The sequence below is a fragment of the Phacochoerus africanus genome, chromosome X, assembly GCF_016906955.1.
Source record: "Phacochoerus africanus isolate WHEZ1 chromosome X, ROS_Pafr_v1, whole genome shotgun sequence".
NCBI lineage: Eukaryota > Metazoa > Chordata > Mammalia > Artiodactyla > Suidae > Phacochoerus > Phacochoerus africanus.
This window is the reverse complement of record NC_062560.1, coordinates 43,328,764-43,347,829: the sequence shown is the minus strand read 5'-3', so window position 1 is coordinate 43,347,829 and position 19,066 is coordinate 43,328,764. Positions and strand designations below refer to the sequence as shown.

Genomic DNA, 19,066 nt, shown 5'->3' with positions numbered 1-19,066 from the left:
CAAGACTATTAGTATTAATAAAGGAATTCAAAAAGGTTTCTGTACACAAATTGAATATGCAAATACCACTGCATTGTCATATATTAGTAAAACCAATTAGGAAACCTAATCGAAAAAAAGATCCCAATCCCAATTGCTATAATAGCTAAGAGGTATTTAGGAATAAATTTAACAAAAGATGTGCAAGCACTTCCTAAAGACAAGCTTAAAACACTATTAAATGGCAGAAAAGACAAGCTAAGTTCACTGATGGTAGAATTCAATAAAGATGTCAATCCCACAGTTCCCACTGTGGCGCAGCGGAAACAAATCTGACTAGGAGCCATGAGGTCGCGGGTTCCATTCCTGGCCTTGCTCAGTGGATTAAGGATCCGGCATTGCCATGAGCTGTGGTGTGGGTCACAGATGTGGCTCGGATCTGGCATTGCTGTGGCTGTGGCATAGGCCAGCAGCGAATGCTCTGATTAGACCCCTAGCCTGGGAACCTCCATGTGCCGTGAGTGCGGCCCTAAAAAGCAAAGAAGAAAAAAAGGTATCAATCCTTAACCTCCTTTCAACTCATCTCCAAACACAGTGCAGTTGCAACGGAAATTCCAAATGGTTTTCCACGGAAATTGACAAACTAATCCTAACATTTCTATTTGAAGACCTAAGAGTCCAAAGAGAGAGGGAGAATCATCCTACTGACTATTAACAAGATCAGTAACAGTAAGAATGGTGTAAGAGTTGACATTTATACAGCTTTCACCCAGTGTCAGGCACCTTTAAGTGCTTTACATATTTTAACTCATTAGAGTAGAGTTAAAAAACAGAAAAATGGGGAGTTCCCACCGTGGCGCAGTGGTTAACGAATCCGACTAGGAACCATGAGGTTGCGGGTTCCGTCCCTGCCCTTGCTCAGTGGGTTAACGATCCGGCGTTGCCGTGAGCTGTGGTGTAGGTTGCAGATGCGGCTGGGATCCCGCGTTGCTGTGGCTCTGGTGTAGGCTGGCGGCCACAGCTCCGATTAGACCCCTAGCCTGGGAACCTCCATATGCCGCGGGAGAGGCCCAAGAAATAGCAAAAAGACCCAAAAAAAAAAAACCAGAAAAATGGCCAAGGGATGAACAGACTAATAGAACAAAACAGAGAGATTAGGCACAGACACACATGGATTTGGAACTTGATCTCGGGCTGAAGTGGTATCACACCCCACTGTGGGAAGGGTTCAGTATGTGGCATGGTGTGAATGGATACCCCATGGGGAAAAAAGGTGAACTAAAAGTTCCCTTCCTCATTGAATTATATAAAAATAAGTTTTCCAGGAATTCCCATGTGGCTCAGCAGTAATGAACCCAACTAGTTATCCATGAGGATGCGGGTTCAATCCCTGGCTTTGCTCAGCTGGTTAAGGATCCAGCATTGCCGTGAGCTGTGGTGTAGGTTGCAGACGTGGCTCGGATCCTGAGTTGCTGCGGCTGTGGTGTAGGCTGGCAGATGCAGTTCTGATTCAATGCCTAGCCTGGGAACTTTCATATGCTGCAGGTGGGGCCCTAAAAAGCAAAAATAAAACTCAGTGGGTTAAGGATCTGGCGTTGCCGTGAGCTGTGGTGTAAGTCGCAGATGCGGCTCGGATCTGGCATTGCTGTGGCTGTGGCGTAGGCTGGTGGCTACAGCTCTGATTTGACCCCTAGCCTGGGAATCTCCATATGCCGCAGGTGGTCCCTAAAAAAAAAAAAAAAAAAAAATCAAATAAAAAATAAATTCCAGGCAGATTTTAAGAAACTAAAAAGCAAAATTTGAAGTTTTTAGAAGAAAATTATATGACGTCTTTCTGAGACTAGTGCAGAAAAAAAGGTCTAAAGAGGCTCATGCAGAAAAAAGGGTCTGAAGCTACACACTAGTGCATGTAAGACAGATAAACAAGAAGGACTTACAGCATAGCACAGGGAACAATACTCGTTATCTTGTAATATATATTGTAATAACCTATAATAGAAAAGAATCTGAAAAAGAACCCATCTATCTATCTATCTATATATGTATATATCTGAGTCACTGTGCTGAACACCTGAAATTAACACAACATTGTAAATCAACCATATTTCAACAAAAATAAATGAATAAAATTATATTAAAAAGGTCACTATTCAATATAAGAGCTTAAAGAAGAAAGAATATCAACATTACATATATATGGTTAAAACAAAGAATCTGGATATATTTAGCATGAGAAATTAGACTAGAACACATCTAGGGCAAACTGAAAGTTATAGTTCTCTGTAGTCTCTAGTCTTAGTTTAGGGATTACCAATATACATTTTTACCTAGTATTCCTACAACAACCCTCACCTTTGGCTGTTAGCTAAGAAAGGGTTGGGGTTGAAAGAAGGGAATAGGCATTTATTGAACATCTCCTCTGTGCCAGGTATTATATTGTATGTTCTACATTAAAAAAAATTAATACCATAATTTTATGGGGGCAAAAAGGGTCTGAAGAAATATTAGCCAGAAAGCTTCTCCAAAATAGACATAAATTTACAGATTCAAGAAGCTTAGCACAGCAGAAACAATATAAGCTCAAAGAAACACCCAGAAATATTACAACCAAATATCTGGAAATCTAAGTTAAAGAAAAACACCCTTTTTTTTTTCCCCCTTTGGGCCATGCTCATGGCATATGGAAGTTCCCAGGGCAGGGATTGAACCTGTGCCCCAGCAGCGACCCAAGCTGCTGCAGTGACAATACCAGATTCTTAACTCACTGTGCCCCAAGAGAATTCCCTAAAGAAAACATCTGGAATGCGGCCAGGAAAAAGGAAAAAAGCACACTGCCTATGAGGAAACAATGATTCAAAGGACTGTGATGTTCTCATCAGAAATAATGGAGGCCCGAAGATAATGGAACATCTTACAAATACTGAAGGAAAAGAAATGGCAACCCAGAATTCTCAGCTGAAGCAAAAATACTCAATATAGTTTTCAAATGTATTATACCTACATACATTTTAAACCCCTCGGACAATGTTAAATTTTTTGCTTTCAGCTATCATACATATCTTAAAGAATTCAAAAGGGGGAAAATAGTCTATATATTTACCCAGATATTTTATCAATTCTGTTGTTCTTTTTAATCCTAAAATTCCATATTCCTCTTTTTTTTTTTTTGGTCTTTTTACCTTTTCTAGGGCCGCTCCCTCGGTGTATGGAGGTTCCCAGGCTAGGGGTCGAATCGGAGTTGCAGCCGCTGGCCTACACCAGAGCCACAGCAACGCGGGATCCGAGCCTTGTCTACAACCTACACCACAGCTCACGGCAAAGCCGGATCATTAACCCACTGAGCAAGGCCAGGGATCAAACCCACAACCTCATGGTTCCTAGTCGGATTCGTTAACCACTGCGCCACGACGGGAACTCCCCACATTTCTCTTTGATATGATTTCCCTTCACCCTGAAGAAGATCCTATATCCTTTCTCTTAGAGAATCTCTTAACTTCATCTTCATTCTTGAATATTTTTGCTTCAGCTGAGAATTCTGGGTTGCCATTTCTTTTCCTTCAGTATTTGTAAGATGTTCCATTATCTTCGGGCCTCCATTATTTCTGATGAGAACATCACAGTCATTGTTTCCTCACAGGCAGTGTGCTTTTTTTTCCCTCTTTCCTGACTGCATTCAAGATGTTTTCTTTAGGGAGTTCGCCGTTCAGAGTGAAAGGAAATCATATCAGAAAGAAATACGGAATTTTAGGATTAAATAAAGAGCAACAGAAATGGTGAAATATCTGGGTAAATACATAGACTGTTTTTCCCCTTTTGAATTCTTTAAGATACGTATGACAGCTGAAAGCAAAAATTTAACATTATCCAAGGGGTTTAAAATGTGTGTAGATATAATACATTTGAAAACTACAACATCAGGAGTTCCCATCGTGGCTCAGTGGTTAATGAATCTGACTAGGAATCATGAGGTTGCGGGTTCGATCCCTGGCCTTGCTCAGTGGGTTGAGGATCTGGCATTGCCGGGAGCTGTGGGGTAGGTTGCAGATGTGGCTCGGATCCTGCGTTGCTGTGGCTCTGGCGTAGGCTGGCGGCTACAGCTCCGATTGGACCCCTAGCCTGGGAATCTCCATATGCCGTGGGAGTGGCCCTAGAAATGGCAAAAAAAAAAAAAAAAAAAGAAAAGAAAAGAAAACTACAACATCGAGGAGGGAAGGGATGGGAACTACATTGCTATAAACCTTCTACCTATGACTTAAAGTCTTCAAATGTAACTATAGAAGTGAAAGGTTAAGTATGTGTATCTTAATCCCTAGAGTAACCACCACATTAAAGAAAAATAAACACAGGAGATGTTGACAAAAAGCAAATAGGTATATTTAAAATGAAATATTTAAAGTGCAGTTGCAATCCCCATGCCTTCCAAAGTACCAAATATGACTGAGATAAATTTTTATAGACCTAAATAACTTGAAAGATACACTATATGACTCAGAAGACTCCTTCCAATAGCGTTAGTATTTCAATGATCCACCGAGTCAGTACAATCCCAAACAAAATCCCGGCGGGATTTTGTGCAGAAATTGGCAAGCTAATTCTAAAATTTATATGAAAATATCAAGGATCTGGAATAGCCAAAACCTTATGAAAAGGACAAAGTTGGAAGAGTCATAGGACTTGATGTGAACACAATGCAGGTTACAGTAATTAAGACAGTGTGAGAAAAAAAAAAAAGGAGTTCCTATTGTGGCTCGGTGGAAACGAATCTGACTAGCATCCATGAGGATGCAGGTTCGATTCCTGGCCTCACTCAGTGGGTTAAGGATCCTGCGTTGCTGTGGCTGTGGTGTAGGCTGGCAGCTACAGCTCTCATTCGACCCCTAGCCTGGGAACCTCCATATGCCGTGGGTGCGGCCCTAAAAAGACAAAGAAAAAAAAAAAAAGACAGTGTGGTGTTGGCAGGTAAACCAACACAGATGTGTTCAACTGTTTTTGACAAGGGTGCCTAGATAAATCAACGAAGAGACAGTCTTTTCAAAAATGCTGCTGGAACAATTATTTATACAAATGCCCTCCCCCAAAAGAAGAAAAACAATGACCCTTACTTCATACCATTAAAAATGTTCATCTCGGGAGTTCCCGTCGTGGCGCAGTGGTTAACGAATCCGACTAGGAACCATGAGGTTGCGGGTTCGGTCCCTGGCCTTGCTCAGTGGGTTAACGATCCGGCGTTGCCGTGAGCTGTGGTGTAGGTTGCAGATGTGGCTCGGATCCCTCGTTGCTGTGGCTCTGGCGTAGGCTAGTGGCTACAGCTCCGATTCAACCCCTAGCCTGGGAACCTCCATAAGCTGCGGGAGCGGCCCAAGAAATAGCAAAAAAAGACAAAAAAAAATGTTCATCTCATTATTGGCCATAGACCTAAATATAAGAGCTAACATTATAAATCCTCTGAAATAGAACATGAGAAAATCGTTGTTACCTTAGGTTACAGAATTGTTATATAGGGCACGAAAAGCATGGACTATAGGAAAGAAAACTATAGGAGTTCTGTTGTGGCTCAGCAGGTTAAGGATATGGCATTGTCACTACAGTGGCTCAGGTCACTGTTGTGGCATGGGTTCAATCCCTGGCCCAGGAACTTCTGCATGCCATGGGTGTGGCAAAAAAAAAATAAATAAATACATAAATAAAATAAAAAGAAAAATGTGACAAACTGGACTTTATCAAAATTAAAACTGTCTTTTCTTTTTGAAAGACGTTGTCAGAATAAAAACCAGCCACAGCTTGGAAACAAGTAAACGCTTGGAAGACACAGAGCTAGTGAAAGAGGGCTTGCATCCAGAATACATAGAGAACTCTCACCATTTAAAAATAACAAAAATGGCAAAAGATTACAAGAAACAGTTCACCTACGATATACAGATGGCAAATAAACATGGGCAAAGATGCTGAACATTAGTTACTGGAGAAAAGCAAATTAGTACTACAGTGAGAGACTCTTACACCACTAACAGAAAGACAGACTAACAAGACTAACAATGCCAAGTGCTGGCAAGGTAGCCAAGCACCTGGAACGCACATATGCTGCTGGTGGGCGACCCAAATGGAGCGGCTATGCTGGAAAACAGTTGGTGGTGTCTTGTGACGTTAAACATACACTTACCACATGACCGAGCAATCCCACTCGAGAGGTTTACCCAAGAAATATGAAAACATATGTTCATACAAAGACCTGAACGGGACTGTTCATATCAACTTCTTTCATAATGGAAACTTGGGAAAAATTCAGAAGTGCACACACTGGTCCCTGGATAAGCAAATGGCATAGCCTTTGGCTACAAAATGGAACAAACTGCTGATACACGTCACGACATGGATGAACCTAAAAAGCGTTAAGGGAAATGAAAGAAGCAAGATACCTTAGGCTACATAACCATAAGATTCATTTACATGACATTCTAGAAAGAAAAACAAACTAGAAGTAACAAGATCAGATGTGGGAGTGGGGGAGAAGTTTAATTGTTTCAGGGGAATGAAAATGTCCAATATCTTGATTGTGGTGGTATTTAAATGACTATATCTTATCACTATATAGAACTGTACACTTAAGAGAGGTGAACTTCATGGTATATAAATTTTACTTTAGTAAACCTCACTTTTTTTTGGTCTTTTTAGGGCCATACCCATGGTATACGAAGCCCAGGGTAGGGGCTGAATCAGAACTACAAAGCTGCTGGCCTACGCCACAGCCACAGCCACAGGGGATCCAAGCCACATCTGCAACCTACACCACAGCTCACGGCAATGCTGGATCCTTAACCCACCGAGTGAGGCCAGGAATCAAACCCACATCCTCATGGATACTAGTCGGATTTGTTTCCAGTGTGCCACAACGGGAACTCCTAAACCTCATTTTAAGGAAAAGAATGCAATTATATCAGAATCTATCATGACAATACATGAAAAATACTTATGAAAGTTAGGTTAAAATATTACCACATACAACCCACTATCACATTGTGATATTTATGCATTTCCTTTTATTAAAATATCTGTTAAGCATTAAGGACAGAAAAAATACTAACAAACAATGAATTCTAGTTAATGATATGCCTGTGGAAGTATTTAGGTGTAAAGTGTACTGATTTTCACAACCTACTGTGCAATGTATCACACACAAAACATAAGGGAGACTGATTTCAGGAAGAACAAGAGGAATTGGTACATAGATAGGTGATAAAGCAAATTATTTACTGTAGGCTCTAGGTGGTACTATATGGATGTTCAAACTATATTTCTTTTTTTTCAAACTAGAATTCTTTTGCTTGTTTTGTCTGAAAATTTTCATAATAAAATGCTGGGGAGAAAAGAAGCTGATAAAGAACAGCAGAGTAAACCCAAAGAAGCAGAAATGTAAATAAAAGGAGAAATTGACAAAATGGAAAACACACTGCAGAGAAAATTAACAAAGGTAAAAGTCCTTTCTGTGAAAAGCTCAACAAACTTAAAATAATAAATAAAAGTGTCTACAAACAATAAATGCTGGGGAGGGTGTTGAGAAAAGGGAACCCTATTACACTGTTGGTGGGAATGTAAACTGGTGTAACCACTGTGGAAAAGAGTATGGAGATTCCTCAGAAAACTAAAAAGAGAATTACCATTTGATCCAGCCATCCCACTCCTGAGCATCTACCCAGAGAAAACCATGACTCAAAAAGACACATGTACTCCAGTGTTCATTGCAGCACTATATGCAATAGCCTAGACATGGAAACAACCTCAATGTCCACGGACAGAGGCGTGGATCAAGAAGATGTGGTACATATACACAATGGAATATTACTCAGCCATTAAAAAGAACGAAATACCAGCACTTTTAGCAACATGGATGGACCTAGAAATGACCATGCTAAGTGAAGTCAGTCAGAGAGAGAGACACCAACATCAAATGCTACCACTCACATTTGGAATCTAAAAAAAGGACACAATGAACTTCTTTGCAGAACAGATCCTGACTCACAGACTTTGAAAAGCTTATGGTTTCCAAAGGAGACAGGTTGGGAGGTAGGGGGATGAGCTGGGAGTTTGGGATGGAAATCCTATAATTGGGTTGTGATGATCATTGTACAACTATAAATGTAATAAAATTCATTGAGGAATTTTAAAAAATAAAATTAAAAATAAATAAATAAATAAATAAAACAGTGAGGCTACTACTCTTGCTACTTGGATCTTGACAAGTTGATTTTTTTTTTTTGGCCACGCCTGTGGCACGTGGAAGTTCCAGGGCTAGGGATCGAACCCATGCCACAACAGCAACCAGAGCTGTATCCTTAAACTGCTATGACACTGGCGAACTTGAGATTTTTATTATCTCAGAATGACCAGAGAATTTATGAGACCTGTCAGAAATTTCATACAGGGGCCAGAGAATACAGTCCTTAAAGTAGCTTGAAGAATGGAGGAATGGGGGGAGCTCCCATTGTGGCTCAGCAGTATCGAACCCGACTAGTATCCATGAGAATGTGGGTTCGATCCCTGGCCTCGCTCGGTGGGTTAAAGAGGCGACGTTGCTGTGAGCTACGGTGTAGGCTGGCAGCTGCAGCCCCCATTTGACCCCTAGCCTGGGAACCTCCATGTGCCGTGGGTGTGGCCCTAAAAAGCCAAAAAAAGAAAAAATTCCATATGGCTAAAAACAATAATAAAAAGAGTGATTAACATATACTGCAGACTTCCTTTATTCCGGGCACCCTTTTTGGTGCTTTACATTCATCGACTCATTAAATGTTGACAATCCTGTAAGTTCTTGCATTGGCCCCGTCCTACAAACAGACAGAGAGGCTAAGCCACGTGGGCAAAGCCTGTGAGGGAAGAAGACAGACTCTGAATCCAGGCTGTGAGCTCCAAAGGCCAAGCTCTGCACCACTGGGTTGTGGAAGAATAACAAACCTCCTCTCCCCCACCGGGTCCAAGATAATCCAAGCAAAGCTCAGCCAAAGCCCCACACCTGCATGAATGAGCCTCCGATGCAGGCTCGCGCCTCTAGGGGTTTGTGTTCCAGGCAGAGAAATAAGCCACAGGCACTTGGCTAGGTTTAAAGAAAGTTACCAAATGGAATGCAAAAACAGAAGCTTGTTACCTTACTGAAAGTGACAAAGGCAGCCAACAAAGAAACCAGGAAAAACAGGAATGTAACAAACATCACTGAAGAGCTGGGGAGCAGAAGGCCAAGGTGTAATTGAGCGAAATCCTTATTTTTCATAGAGGGGGAGAGAGAGAACTGAGAGGTCCAGAAATGCTGGTGTGAAGGTATGGAGATGTACGGAGATGCTTATCAGAGGAATTAAAGACTGAAGCCATGGAAAGTCTACCCTTGGAGCTGTGGCTGGGAATGCACTGAGAAGACTCTGGACCCTGTAATGCTCTGCACCCTTAAACATGTGCACCTCATACTTTTAATATAACACAATTTTTAATATTAGGGAAATGCGGCTCAAAGGGTGGCAAGTGCCTCTTGAGTGTGTGCTTCCTCCTTCCAGGATTATATGGAAATAAGAATGAGACTCAGGGAGTTCCCGTGTGGCTCAGTGGGTTAAGTACCTGGCTCTGTCACTGCAGCGGCTTCAGTCACTGCTGTGGGGCCTGTTCAGTCCCTGGCCTGGGAACTTCCACATGCTGCAGGTGCAGCCAAAAAAAAGGGGGTGGGGGGAGAATGAGACTCAATGTCTGGAAACACTGGAAGCAGGACAAAGCAGTGCATTAGCAGACCAGAAACCCTGATGAATCTCTACAGGGCAGCAGATACGGGGCTGACTGAGCAATAAAGATGGAACTGTAGCCCAAAACGTCCCTGGCAGAAGGTATACAGGGAGGCTGTGAGTGAGAGGGTGCATCTGCCAGGCAGGAGCAGGTGCCAGGGAAGCCATCCGGGGAGTCACCTGGGATCAGCTGGGTCCGCGTCTGACTAACAGCTGCTGCTATGAAACTAATCTCCAAGTCGCTGTGGAAAAGCAGATTCAGATTCAGTAAATCAGAGCTGGATCCCAAGGGTTTGCATTTCTACTCTGAGCCGGGGCCATGCCCAGGCTGCTGGTCCTTGGACCACAGGGAGGAGGAACACGGCCCTAGACAGACTTCTGCGGGATGGGCCACCGAGCGGCCACTGCGAGTGAGAAGAAAATGAAGAAGACTAACATCGGAAGACTTTCTGGATCCCCGTAAGGGGCCCAGAGCAGAAACAAACTGAAAAGGAAAGCGGCAGCACTGAGACACTGCTCACTGAAGCATGCCACGCTGGGAGTAATATGCTATTTTTTTCTTTTTTTCTTTTAACGGCCACCCTTGTGGCATATAGTTGTTCCCAGGCTAGGGGTCGAATAGAAGCTACAGCTGCCGGCCTAGGCCACAGCCACAGCAATGCGGGATCCAAACCGTGTCTGCGACCTACACCACAGCTCACGGCAATGCCGGATCCTTAACCCACTGAGTGAGGCCAGGGATCAAACCCGCAACCTCATGGATTGTAGTCGGGTTCGTTAACTGCTGAGCCACAAAGGGAACTATTTATTTTTTAATAAACAGAGATAATACAAAAGGCAAAATAGTTGAGTGGGAGGGAGGTACTGATAAGAGGAGGTATCAAATCAGAGCTGGAAGAGCCCAAGAGAAATAAGAAAACAGAAACCTGGGTGAGCTTGACATTGTTTGGCCACAAAGTGATGGCGGATGAGGAGGGGGTGGGTGCCTAGCCTGGTAGAGGTGAAGGTCACGAGCAAAGCTTTTTTGTCCATCCCAACTCCAATAAACCAGGTAGGATAATGTCCTAAGGATAAAGACTCCGTGTTTCCAACTTCAAAGGCCCAGAGGATGCCAAATACAGAGGAAATAGCCCTCCATCTGCATCTCTTCTGATGAAAACATGAATGCCCAAGACAGGGCAGAAGTCCTAACGGCTTCCAGAAAGGAAAGAAAGGAGGAAGGAGAAAAGGCAGGGCATGTCTCCCTAGCCCAGATGCTGGAAGGTAGATATGGGATGTAAAGAACTACAGGGACCACCTCTGAACCCCAAGAACAAGGGGCTGCAGAGGGGCGGCAGGTGAGTCATCATGTGGGTGTTACAGGGCTCGTTCCATCCGACCCGGGTCTTGTCCCCAAGTCTGGGCTTTCTGAGAAGAGCTCCTGGGCACGCCCCCGAGGCCAAGCTCTGGCTGGCCCACCAGGTCCCCTTGCCCCGGCCTGACTGGCCCGGCACCCGCTCACCTGGTCCGCTCCGCGTTGGGGCTTCTCCGTCTGCCTTCCCGGCCCCCTCTGCTTGTCCCAAGCTGAAGATCCCCTCTGGCTGGGCCACGAGGTATCCTGTTGAGGGGAAGGGACACAGGACCTCGTTACTAACGCCTGAGGCATTCCGGCACCGGGGACCCATCCTTGCAGGGCGGAGGTGGGCTGGCCTCGGGGGCTGGCCCTGAGCACAGCTAGCCGGCCCTCCGTGCGTGCGGAGCATCCCGAGCAGGGGGCAGTGTTGACAGTGAGCCTGAGGCCCGACTCATCCGGGGCCCACACGGCCCTGAGCAAGGCGCAGCCGAGAGGGAGACGCGAGGGGCTGCGCCCCGTCACCCTGTGGCGGGTCCCTCACCCACGGAGAGCAGGTGGCTGTAGTTCTCCAGCGTGACATCCCTGTAGAGGGTCTTCTGAGCGGCATCCAGCTGCTGCCACTCCTCCAAGGTGAAGTTCACAAACACGTCCCTGAAGGCTGACGTTTCCTGCAACAGCACATTCCTCTTTAGCCCAACAAGGGCACTGGCATTGAGAGGGCAGAGGCCAGAGATGTTGGGAAATAGCCTCCAATGCACATGGCAGCCCTCCACCACGCAGCATCATATGGCCCAAACGGCCAAGCGTTCCGATGTGAGAAAACTAGGGGTTGACCAAATACACAGTGAAATGGAATGATGGTAAAAAGGGCCAGAATGTGCTGTAATATGTGAAGAAGGAAAGGGGGATTCTTATTTCAAGAGAGATAAATATGCACACATGGTTTCTGGAAGAACGGGTGAAAAATGCAGGAGACATGGGGACAAGGCGAGAGGGAAAACTTTTTTTTTCTCCTTTTAGGGAGGCACGTGCAGCCTATGGAAGTTCTTGGGCTAGGGGTCGAATCAGAGCTGCAGCTGCTGGCCTACACCACAGCAACAACAGATCCAAGTCCAATCTGCGACCTACGTGGCACCTTGCGGCAACTCCAGAACCTTAACCCATTGAGTGAAGCCAGGGATCGAACCTGTGTACTCACAGACACTATGTCAGGTCTTAACCGGCTGAGCCACAACGGGAACTCCAGCATCCGTATTCTCAAGCAACGCTGATCTATAATTGCCTTTCTTGTGGAATCTTTATCAAATTCAAAGCTAAGGAGCTTCACAAAATGAATTGGGTGCCTTTTCATCTCACGAAAGCCTGGAAAATTGCATCACAGAAATTATCTGGTCTTTAAAATTAGTGAAAGCAGTAATTATGAAGGATTTGGGAGGACAGATTTAACATTGGAGCACCTGATTTCCAGGTGAAACCTCCACACTACTGTACCACGGAGCTTATACGTACATAGAAAGCCATTCAGGAGACACCCCTTACAATAGGAAAAGCAAACACAAAAAGCCCGAATGTTCATGAATAGAGACCTAGTGATGATACAGCTGTATCATGAGATGGGAACTGGAATAATCCATACAGCTCTGAGGAACCACACCCACAACACAACTGGGTGGGAAAAGCCAGATGGGGGTGGGAGTACGAGGCGTTTGTGCAAAAACACACAGAGCATTAGTACGTATCTGCTTGTAGTTAAACTGGCTTAAATGCATCTATATACCACGTTATCGCCAAGCTGTTAACAGTGGGCATCTCTGAGGACAAGTGTACGGAAATAGGGGTGTTTCAGTGACTATGTTTAGATGCATATTAGAACATTAAGCGTGGATTCACTTTCATTATTTTACCTGATAAAAAGAAAAAAGTGAACTAGAAGGAAGGTAACGTCCTGAGACAGAGAATAGGAAAAGATGAAGCCAAGTTCCCAAAGGGAGGTAGCTGAAAGGTGTCCTTTTTCTTTTCTTTTTTTTGGTCTACTTAGGGCTCCACCAGCAGCATATCAAGTTCCCAGGCTAGGGGTCGAATTGGAGCTGCAGCTGCCGGCCACAGCCACGCCAGATCCGAACCACTTCTGCGACCTCACGGCAACGCTGGATCCTTAACACACCGAGCAGAGCCAGGGATCGAACCTGCGTTCTTATGGACAGTAGTTGAGTTTGTTACCACTAAGCCAGGACGGGAGCTCCTTTTTCTTTTTTCCCCGGTGGGGAGGGGAAGGATTGGAGCACCTGAGGTAGATTATAGACTGAATAGAGACCAGCCAGAGCCGAGGGGACTAACACATTTTCAGGTTTGCAATATAATCTCCTAATTGCTGACTCCAATTCACTGGGAACGAAGTAGAGGGGCCATCAGGAACTCACCTGGGACATGGCCAACCCGTTCCACCCACGCAAAGGATGACGATCTACGGAGGCAGAAGAAGCAGGAGGGTGGGCATCAGTGCACATGGCTGTGAGGCCACGTCCCCAGCCTAACCGCCATCACCCGGGCCCCGGGGAGGACCTGGAAACTGCCCGGTAGCTGCCGCCTGTTCCCCTGGGAGCTTTGCACATGAATTTATTTTCTCTTGCTGGACAGACGTGTGACTTGTATTTAGAGACACCTAATCAGAAGCCGTTAACAACCTGATGCCTCCTTTCCCTCGAGAATTTTATGCCTGGAAATTTATCATCGAAAAGCAGCCATAAGTGGGCACGGGTTTGTTAACTATTCACCAATCTGGAAGCAACTAAACCTCTAGCAAAATGGGACTCGGCCCAAAACTAAGACACATAACATGGGAAATGCTACATGGGCTTGGGAAATGCAATGGAGGAGTTCCCGCTGTGGCACAGTGGGTCACGACCCTGACTGCAGCGGCTCGGGGCGCTGTGGAGGCGTGGGTTTGAGGCCCGACCCTGTGCAGCGGGTTCAAGGATCAGGCAGTGCCGCAGCTCCACAGCTGTGGCTCGGGTTCAATCCCTGTTCCACGTGCCGCGACTGTGGCCATGGGGGGAAAAAAAAAGTGAAAATCCTGTTCTCATTTCTTAACCTATTTCAAAGCAGTTCACAGGAAAGCAAGGGCAGCAGGATCTCCTTTGCTAAGCAACACGCGTGTGCTGAGGAAGGACGGTTATGAAAATGCTGACACTGCTTGCCTTCGAGGGCTGGCGTCACCTTTCCTCTTCTGTCTACTTGCATTTTCTCAGTTTTGGTAATATTCTCGAATAAAAGAGAGAAATTGTTCCAAATCACGTATTGTCCCACTGAGCCCTGGAGGTGACAGACCCTGAGCCAAGTCTGGAGAGCAGGGCCGTCTGGCTGTGGTTTGGAGGAAGGGGACCCACCAGCGCTGAGCGCGGTGTGGACGGCAGGCAGTGGCGGAGGCGGGTGAAGAGCCCAGCACTGCTCAGTTAGTTCCACGTGGAGCTGGAAACCACTGACCTTGCCCCCTGCTCCTCTGCCCTTCGCTGGCCCACCCGCACCCTGGTCCCTCCCCAGGACTTCCGTATTTCCCAGCATGTCAGTCCATCGGATGGCCAGGCTCTTCCTCGTTTGGCACTTTTCAAACCAGAGTTTCAGCAAGGAGCTTCTGAGCACCATGGCTGCTGTAGCAATCCTGCCTTCGAATCAGGACACCAGGGCTCAGCACCATGTAGCTCAGTGAGTCATGTCCTCAGGCCCACTTACAGTAGCATTGAAATGGGGCAGCAGGGGAGTTCTCTTGTGGCGCAGCGAGTTAAGGATCCACTGTCGTCACTGCAGTGGCTTGGGCCACTGCTGTGGCACAGGTTCGATTCCTAGCCCAGGAACTGCCATATGACAGGCCAAAAGTAAATAAACAAATAAATAAATAAAAAATGAGGCAGCAGAAATAGATGACAGCTTACCTATAGACTACTCTGAAATTCACACACAGAGAAACCAAAAACTCCTTTTCAATTATTTAGTCAGAGTAGAGTAGATTTCATGTTTCAGCTATGGGCAAGTTCATACTATGGGACTGACTCAAATCTAAAAATAGCCCATGGAGTTCCCATCATGGCTCAGCTGAAATCAATCTGACCAGGATCCATGAGAATGCAGGTTTGACCCCTGGTCTCGCTCAGTGGGCTAAGGATTGGGCGTTGCCGTGAGCTGTGGCATAGGTCACAGATGCAGCTCAGATCTGGCGTTGCTGTGGTTGTGGTGTAGACCGGCGGCTACAGCTCTGATTCAACCACTAGCCTGGGATCCTCCATTTGCTGAGGGTGTGGCCCTAAAAAGACAACAACAACAAAAAAGCCCATGATAGCACAGGGAATTATATTCAATATCTTATAATAAACCATAATGGTAAAGAACATGAAAAAAGAATATATATATGAATTACTTTGCTCTATACCAGGTACTAACAGAACATTGTAAATCAACTATTCTACATTAATAAGAAAAAAATCTTTTGAGTTTCCTGGTGGCTCAGTGGGTTGAGGACCTTGCATTATCACTGCTGTGGTTTGGGACACTGCTATGGTAAGGGCTCAATCTCTGGTCCAGGAACTTCTGCATGTCCAGGGCGTGGCCAAAAAATAAAAAAACATACATAGATTTTGATTCTGCCAAAAAAATGAGTCATATTCATAGAAGCAAAGAAACTGTTACCACAATCAGTATGATAAATACATCCATCAGCTCTAAAAAACAAAACAAAATAGCCCATGGTACAAGAGGGAAGCAAAACGGCGTGTGCACAATGTGTCAGGAGTGGAGAAAGTCCTGTAGTCAGGCACGTAGTCAATTTTCCCAGCCTGATCCTGCCCTTGCAGGCACTACAGCACGGCAGTGTCCCTCCATCCATCTGTAACTTCCTTTTTTTTTTTTTTTTTTTCGGATATGCCTGGGGCATGTGGAAGTTCCTGGGTAAGGAATCGAACCCGTGCCACAGCAGGACCGGAGCTGCTGCAGTGACAACACTGGATCCTTAACCCACTGGGCCACAAGAGAACTCCTAAATGTAACTTTCAGCTCTCTCCTTCAACAGAGGTTCAACTGATCACCATCACACAGCTCCTGGACACGGCTAAAAGTTGAATCATGGTGTCAGCCTCGCTCCATCTCAGCTGGAGGAAGGAACAGAAGGCACTGGGGGTCCAGTTCTTCTAGGACCTCTAACCAGAGCACAGAGCTGTGTCCCATGAGCCTCCCCACTCTGCCCTGGGGTCAAGGCTCTGGGCTGGTACTTCTCTTCAAAGTCTCAGCAGAGGAGATGTCTTACTCCTAAAGAGGCAGGGACCAAAGAATTAAAATACAAAGGTACCTTTGCTGGGGCTGTCACTTCAGGATCATATGTCTGCTAATGCCCTGGGGAACTTACCCTCTTCGGAGGTCTCAGACTGGGTCTTCTGCAGACTTAACTAAGGAAGCCCATGGTAGATCAGATGGCATGTGAAGCTGGTGAGTTGTGATCTGTTATGAACCCTGACCCTGGAAAAGCAATGACCACACAGCAGATGTAATCAGCAACCTCTATGATGGAGCGAAGGTGAGGAAAACCCAAACGTTTTCCTTGACACTAGAAGGCACAGTGCCTCACCCTAGTTTTAAGAACTGACATTTAGTAAGCGCTTGATTCCCACCAGTGTAAGGAGCTAAGCACTGCCCCACTTCCTAAGAGTCTGGGCTCTGGAACAAAACTGAATGCCTGCTTTGCCACTTTTATTCTCTTAATGAAAGAAGCGAGTGCCTACTATGTGCATGTTCTACGTTTTCTTTTTTTTTTTTTTTTGTCTTTTCTAGGGCCACTCCTGTGGCATATGCAGGTTTCCAGGCTAGGGGTCCAATCGGAGCAGTAGCCACCGGCCTACACCACAGCCACAGCAACTCGGGATCCGAGCCACGTCTGCGACCTACACCACAGCTCACAGCAACGCGGGATCCGTAACCCACTGAGCGAGGCCAAAGATGGAACCCGCAATCTCATGGTTCCTAATCGGATTCGTTAACCACTGAGCCACGACAGGAACTCCATGTTCTACGTTTTCTATTGCTCACCATGAAACATTAGAGTTCCTCCGATCCTGGGGAATCATATATATATATTTTTTTTTGTCTTTTTGCTATTTCTTTGGGCCTCTCCTGCGGCATATGGAGGTTCCCAGGCTAGGGGTTGAATTGGAGCTGTAGCCACTGGCCTACGCCAGAGCCACAGCAACGCGGGATCCGAGCCACGTCTGCAACCTACACCACAGCTCGCGGCAACGCTGGATCCTTAACCCACTGAGCGAGGCCAAAGATGGAACCCGCAACCTCATGGTTCCTAGTCGGATTCGTTAACCACTGCGTCATGACGGGAACTCCGGAATCATATTCTTAGCAGGGGAGACAGAGACAGTAAGCAACAAAGTTGATAAATTTAGGACGTTAGTTTGGCGTAACTGCTATGCCGGAAAAAAAAAGAAGAAGAAAAAGAATCCTTCCAGTTCACTGTGTGACTTTCGGTCAGGTTTCCGAGCCTTTCTGCTCTTGCTTTTTCTGTAAAATGAAGAGAATCGTAGTACCTACTCACGGGGCTATAGTGAAGACTAACGTGGAACACATCGGTGCTTAAAGGCCAGGCATTTACTAGGCACTGAGTAAACATTCGCTGAATGAATCAGTGAGCAATCATTTGCCGACCCCCGCAGCCGGTATCTCCCCCACAGCCTTGTCACTCAACTCCCCCAGGGTGCGAGATTACCCACCTCCCCTCCGACCTCTCTCCATTCAACCCATCCCCAACTCCGCCTCCCCTTTGCTCCACTACCGGGAACCCGAAGTCTCACGGCAGATAACTACGGCCAGCGTCAACTCGCACCGCCTTGGGCGTCGGAAGAGCACTTCCCTCCTAGAGGCGCGAGAACAGAAGGTCTGAGTTCGGCGCACGCGCGGTAGCATTGGGGAAGGCGGGGCAACATGTTGCCAAAGGGTAACATGGCGCCATCCGGGGACAGTGGTTCTGACGTAGCACACTCTGCGGCTAGATGGGGCGACAACAGCGTGCGACCATTTTCCGTGACAAGTAGAGAAAAGGCTGGGGAGGCGCCTCAGGCGGCAGGAGATGAGCGGGCTCCTCGCGGACTGTAGAAGAGACACGGGCCCGCCGCCTCCGAAGCCAGCTTCCCAAATTCATTCTCCTGCGCGGCTGGACTCCTTATCGCTGCGTTCCCTGGGGGCCAGGTTCCCCCTCCGTCCCCCAAAAGTCTTTCTTTAGATACTCAGAAAACCGGCAGTAGCAGCTGCGGCGGTCCACAGCGGCATATGGGCGCGGCCATCTTGGGGGCGGGGCTGGGCAGTCAGAGCCCACTCTGGTCTCAGGGCAGGGGTCAGAGGGCAGGGGTCAGGCTCAGTCGGGCAGCCTTCAAGGGGAGGGGCTATGAGCTGGGTTGGACGGCGGACGTCATTACGAAACCGGAAGAACCCTTATGATTGATTCTCCTGAGATACAATGAGGAACTCATTTCTGGGACCCTGGGGTGCCTTTGGAGAACCTGGCTTTTACCTTTTTTAAAAAAAATATTGAGTTTTTATTAATAATTAATAGTTAATTACCTGCAATTTTTGTTTTATGAAAATTTTATCGAAGTATAATTGATTTGGCTTTTGCCTTTTTGAAAACAGGATAAAATGGGGGAGAGCTCTTGCTCTGATGATGCCAGCCAGTGGCAACACAGCCTGCTAAAAAGGCCTGTAGTGCCCTTGAGGAACGTTTTCTGTCTCCTGTCAGGGTCTGGGGGAGAGAGGTCAAGTGTGTGCTCTGTGTGCGTTATACCTGCCTGGTCACCAAGCAGGACTCCTCGGGCTGGACATGGCAGGCTCTGGGCTCCGTGCACCCAGTTCGTTCTGAGCTACAGCCAACACGTGCCAAGCTCTGTTGAGAGAGGCGGGGGATCCAGCATAGAGTTATTAATCTTCCATTGGAACATACTGCTCGCTCCCTTTCTCC

At 46.3% G+C, this 19,066-nt stretch overlaps 1 protein-coding gene across 12 annotated transcripts in view; it reads right to left on the bottom strand.

Moving 5' to 3' along the window:
- Positions 1-18,409, bottom strand: part of ZNF674 (zinc finger protein 674) — a 29,956-nt gene extending 11,547 nt beyond the window's left edge. Inside the window, exons 1-6 of one of the 12 annotated variants that reach the window (XM_047765712.1) lie at positions 17,888-18,408; positions 16,460-16,569; positions 13,488-14,328; positions 12,266-12,429; positions 11,609-11,735; positions 11,236-11,331 (exon numbers count right to left, since the gene is read on the bottom strand). In XM_047765712.1, the coding sequence (XP_047621668.1) occupies positions 11,236-11,331; positions 11,609-11,735; positions 12,266-12,418 (376 nt within the window). In that variant the 5' untranslated portion in view covers positions 12,419-12,429; positions 13,488-14,328; positions 16,460-16,569; positions 17,888-18,408. The other 11 variants (XM_047765713.1, XM_047765719.1, XM_047765714.1 and 8 more) reach the window with 11 other exon arrangements.
- Between the last annotated feature and the right edge of the window lie 657 nt (positions 18,410-19,066).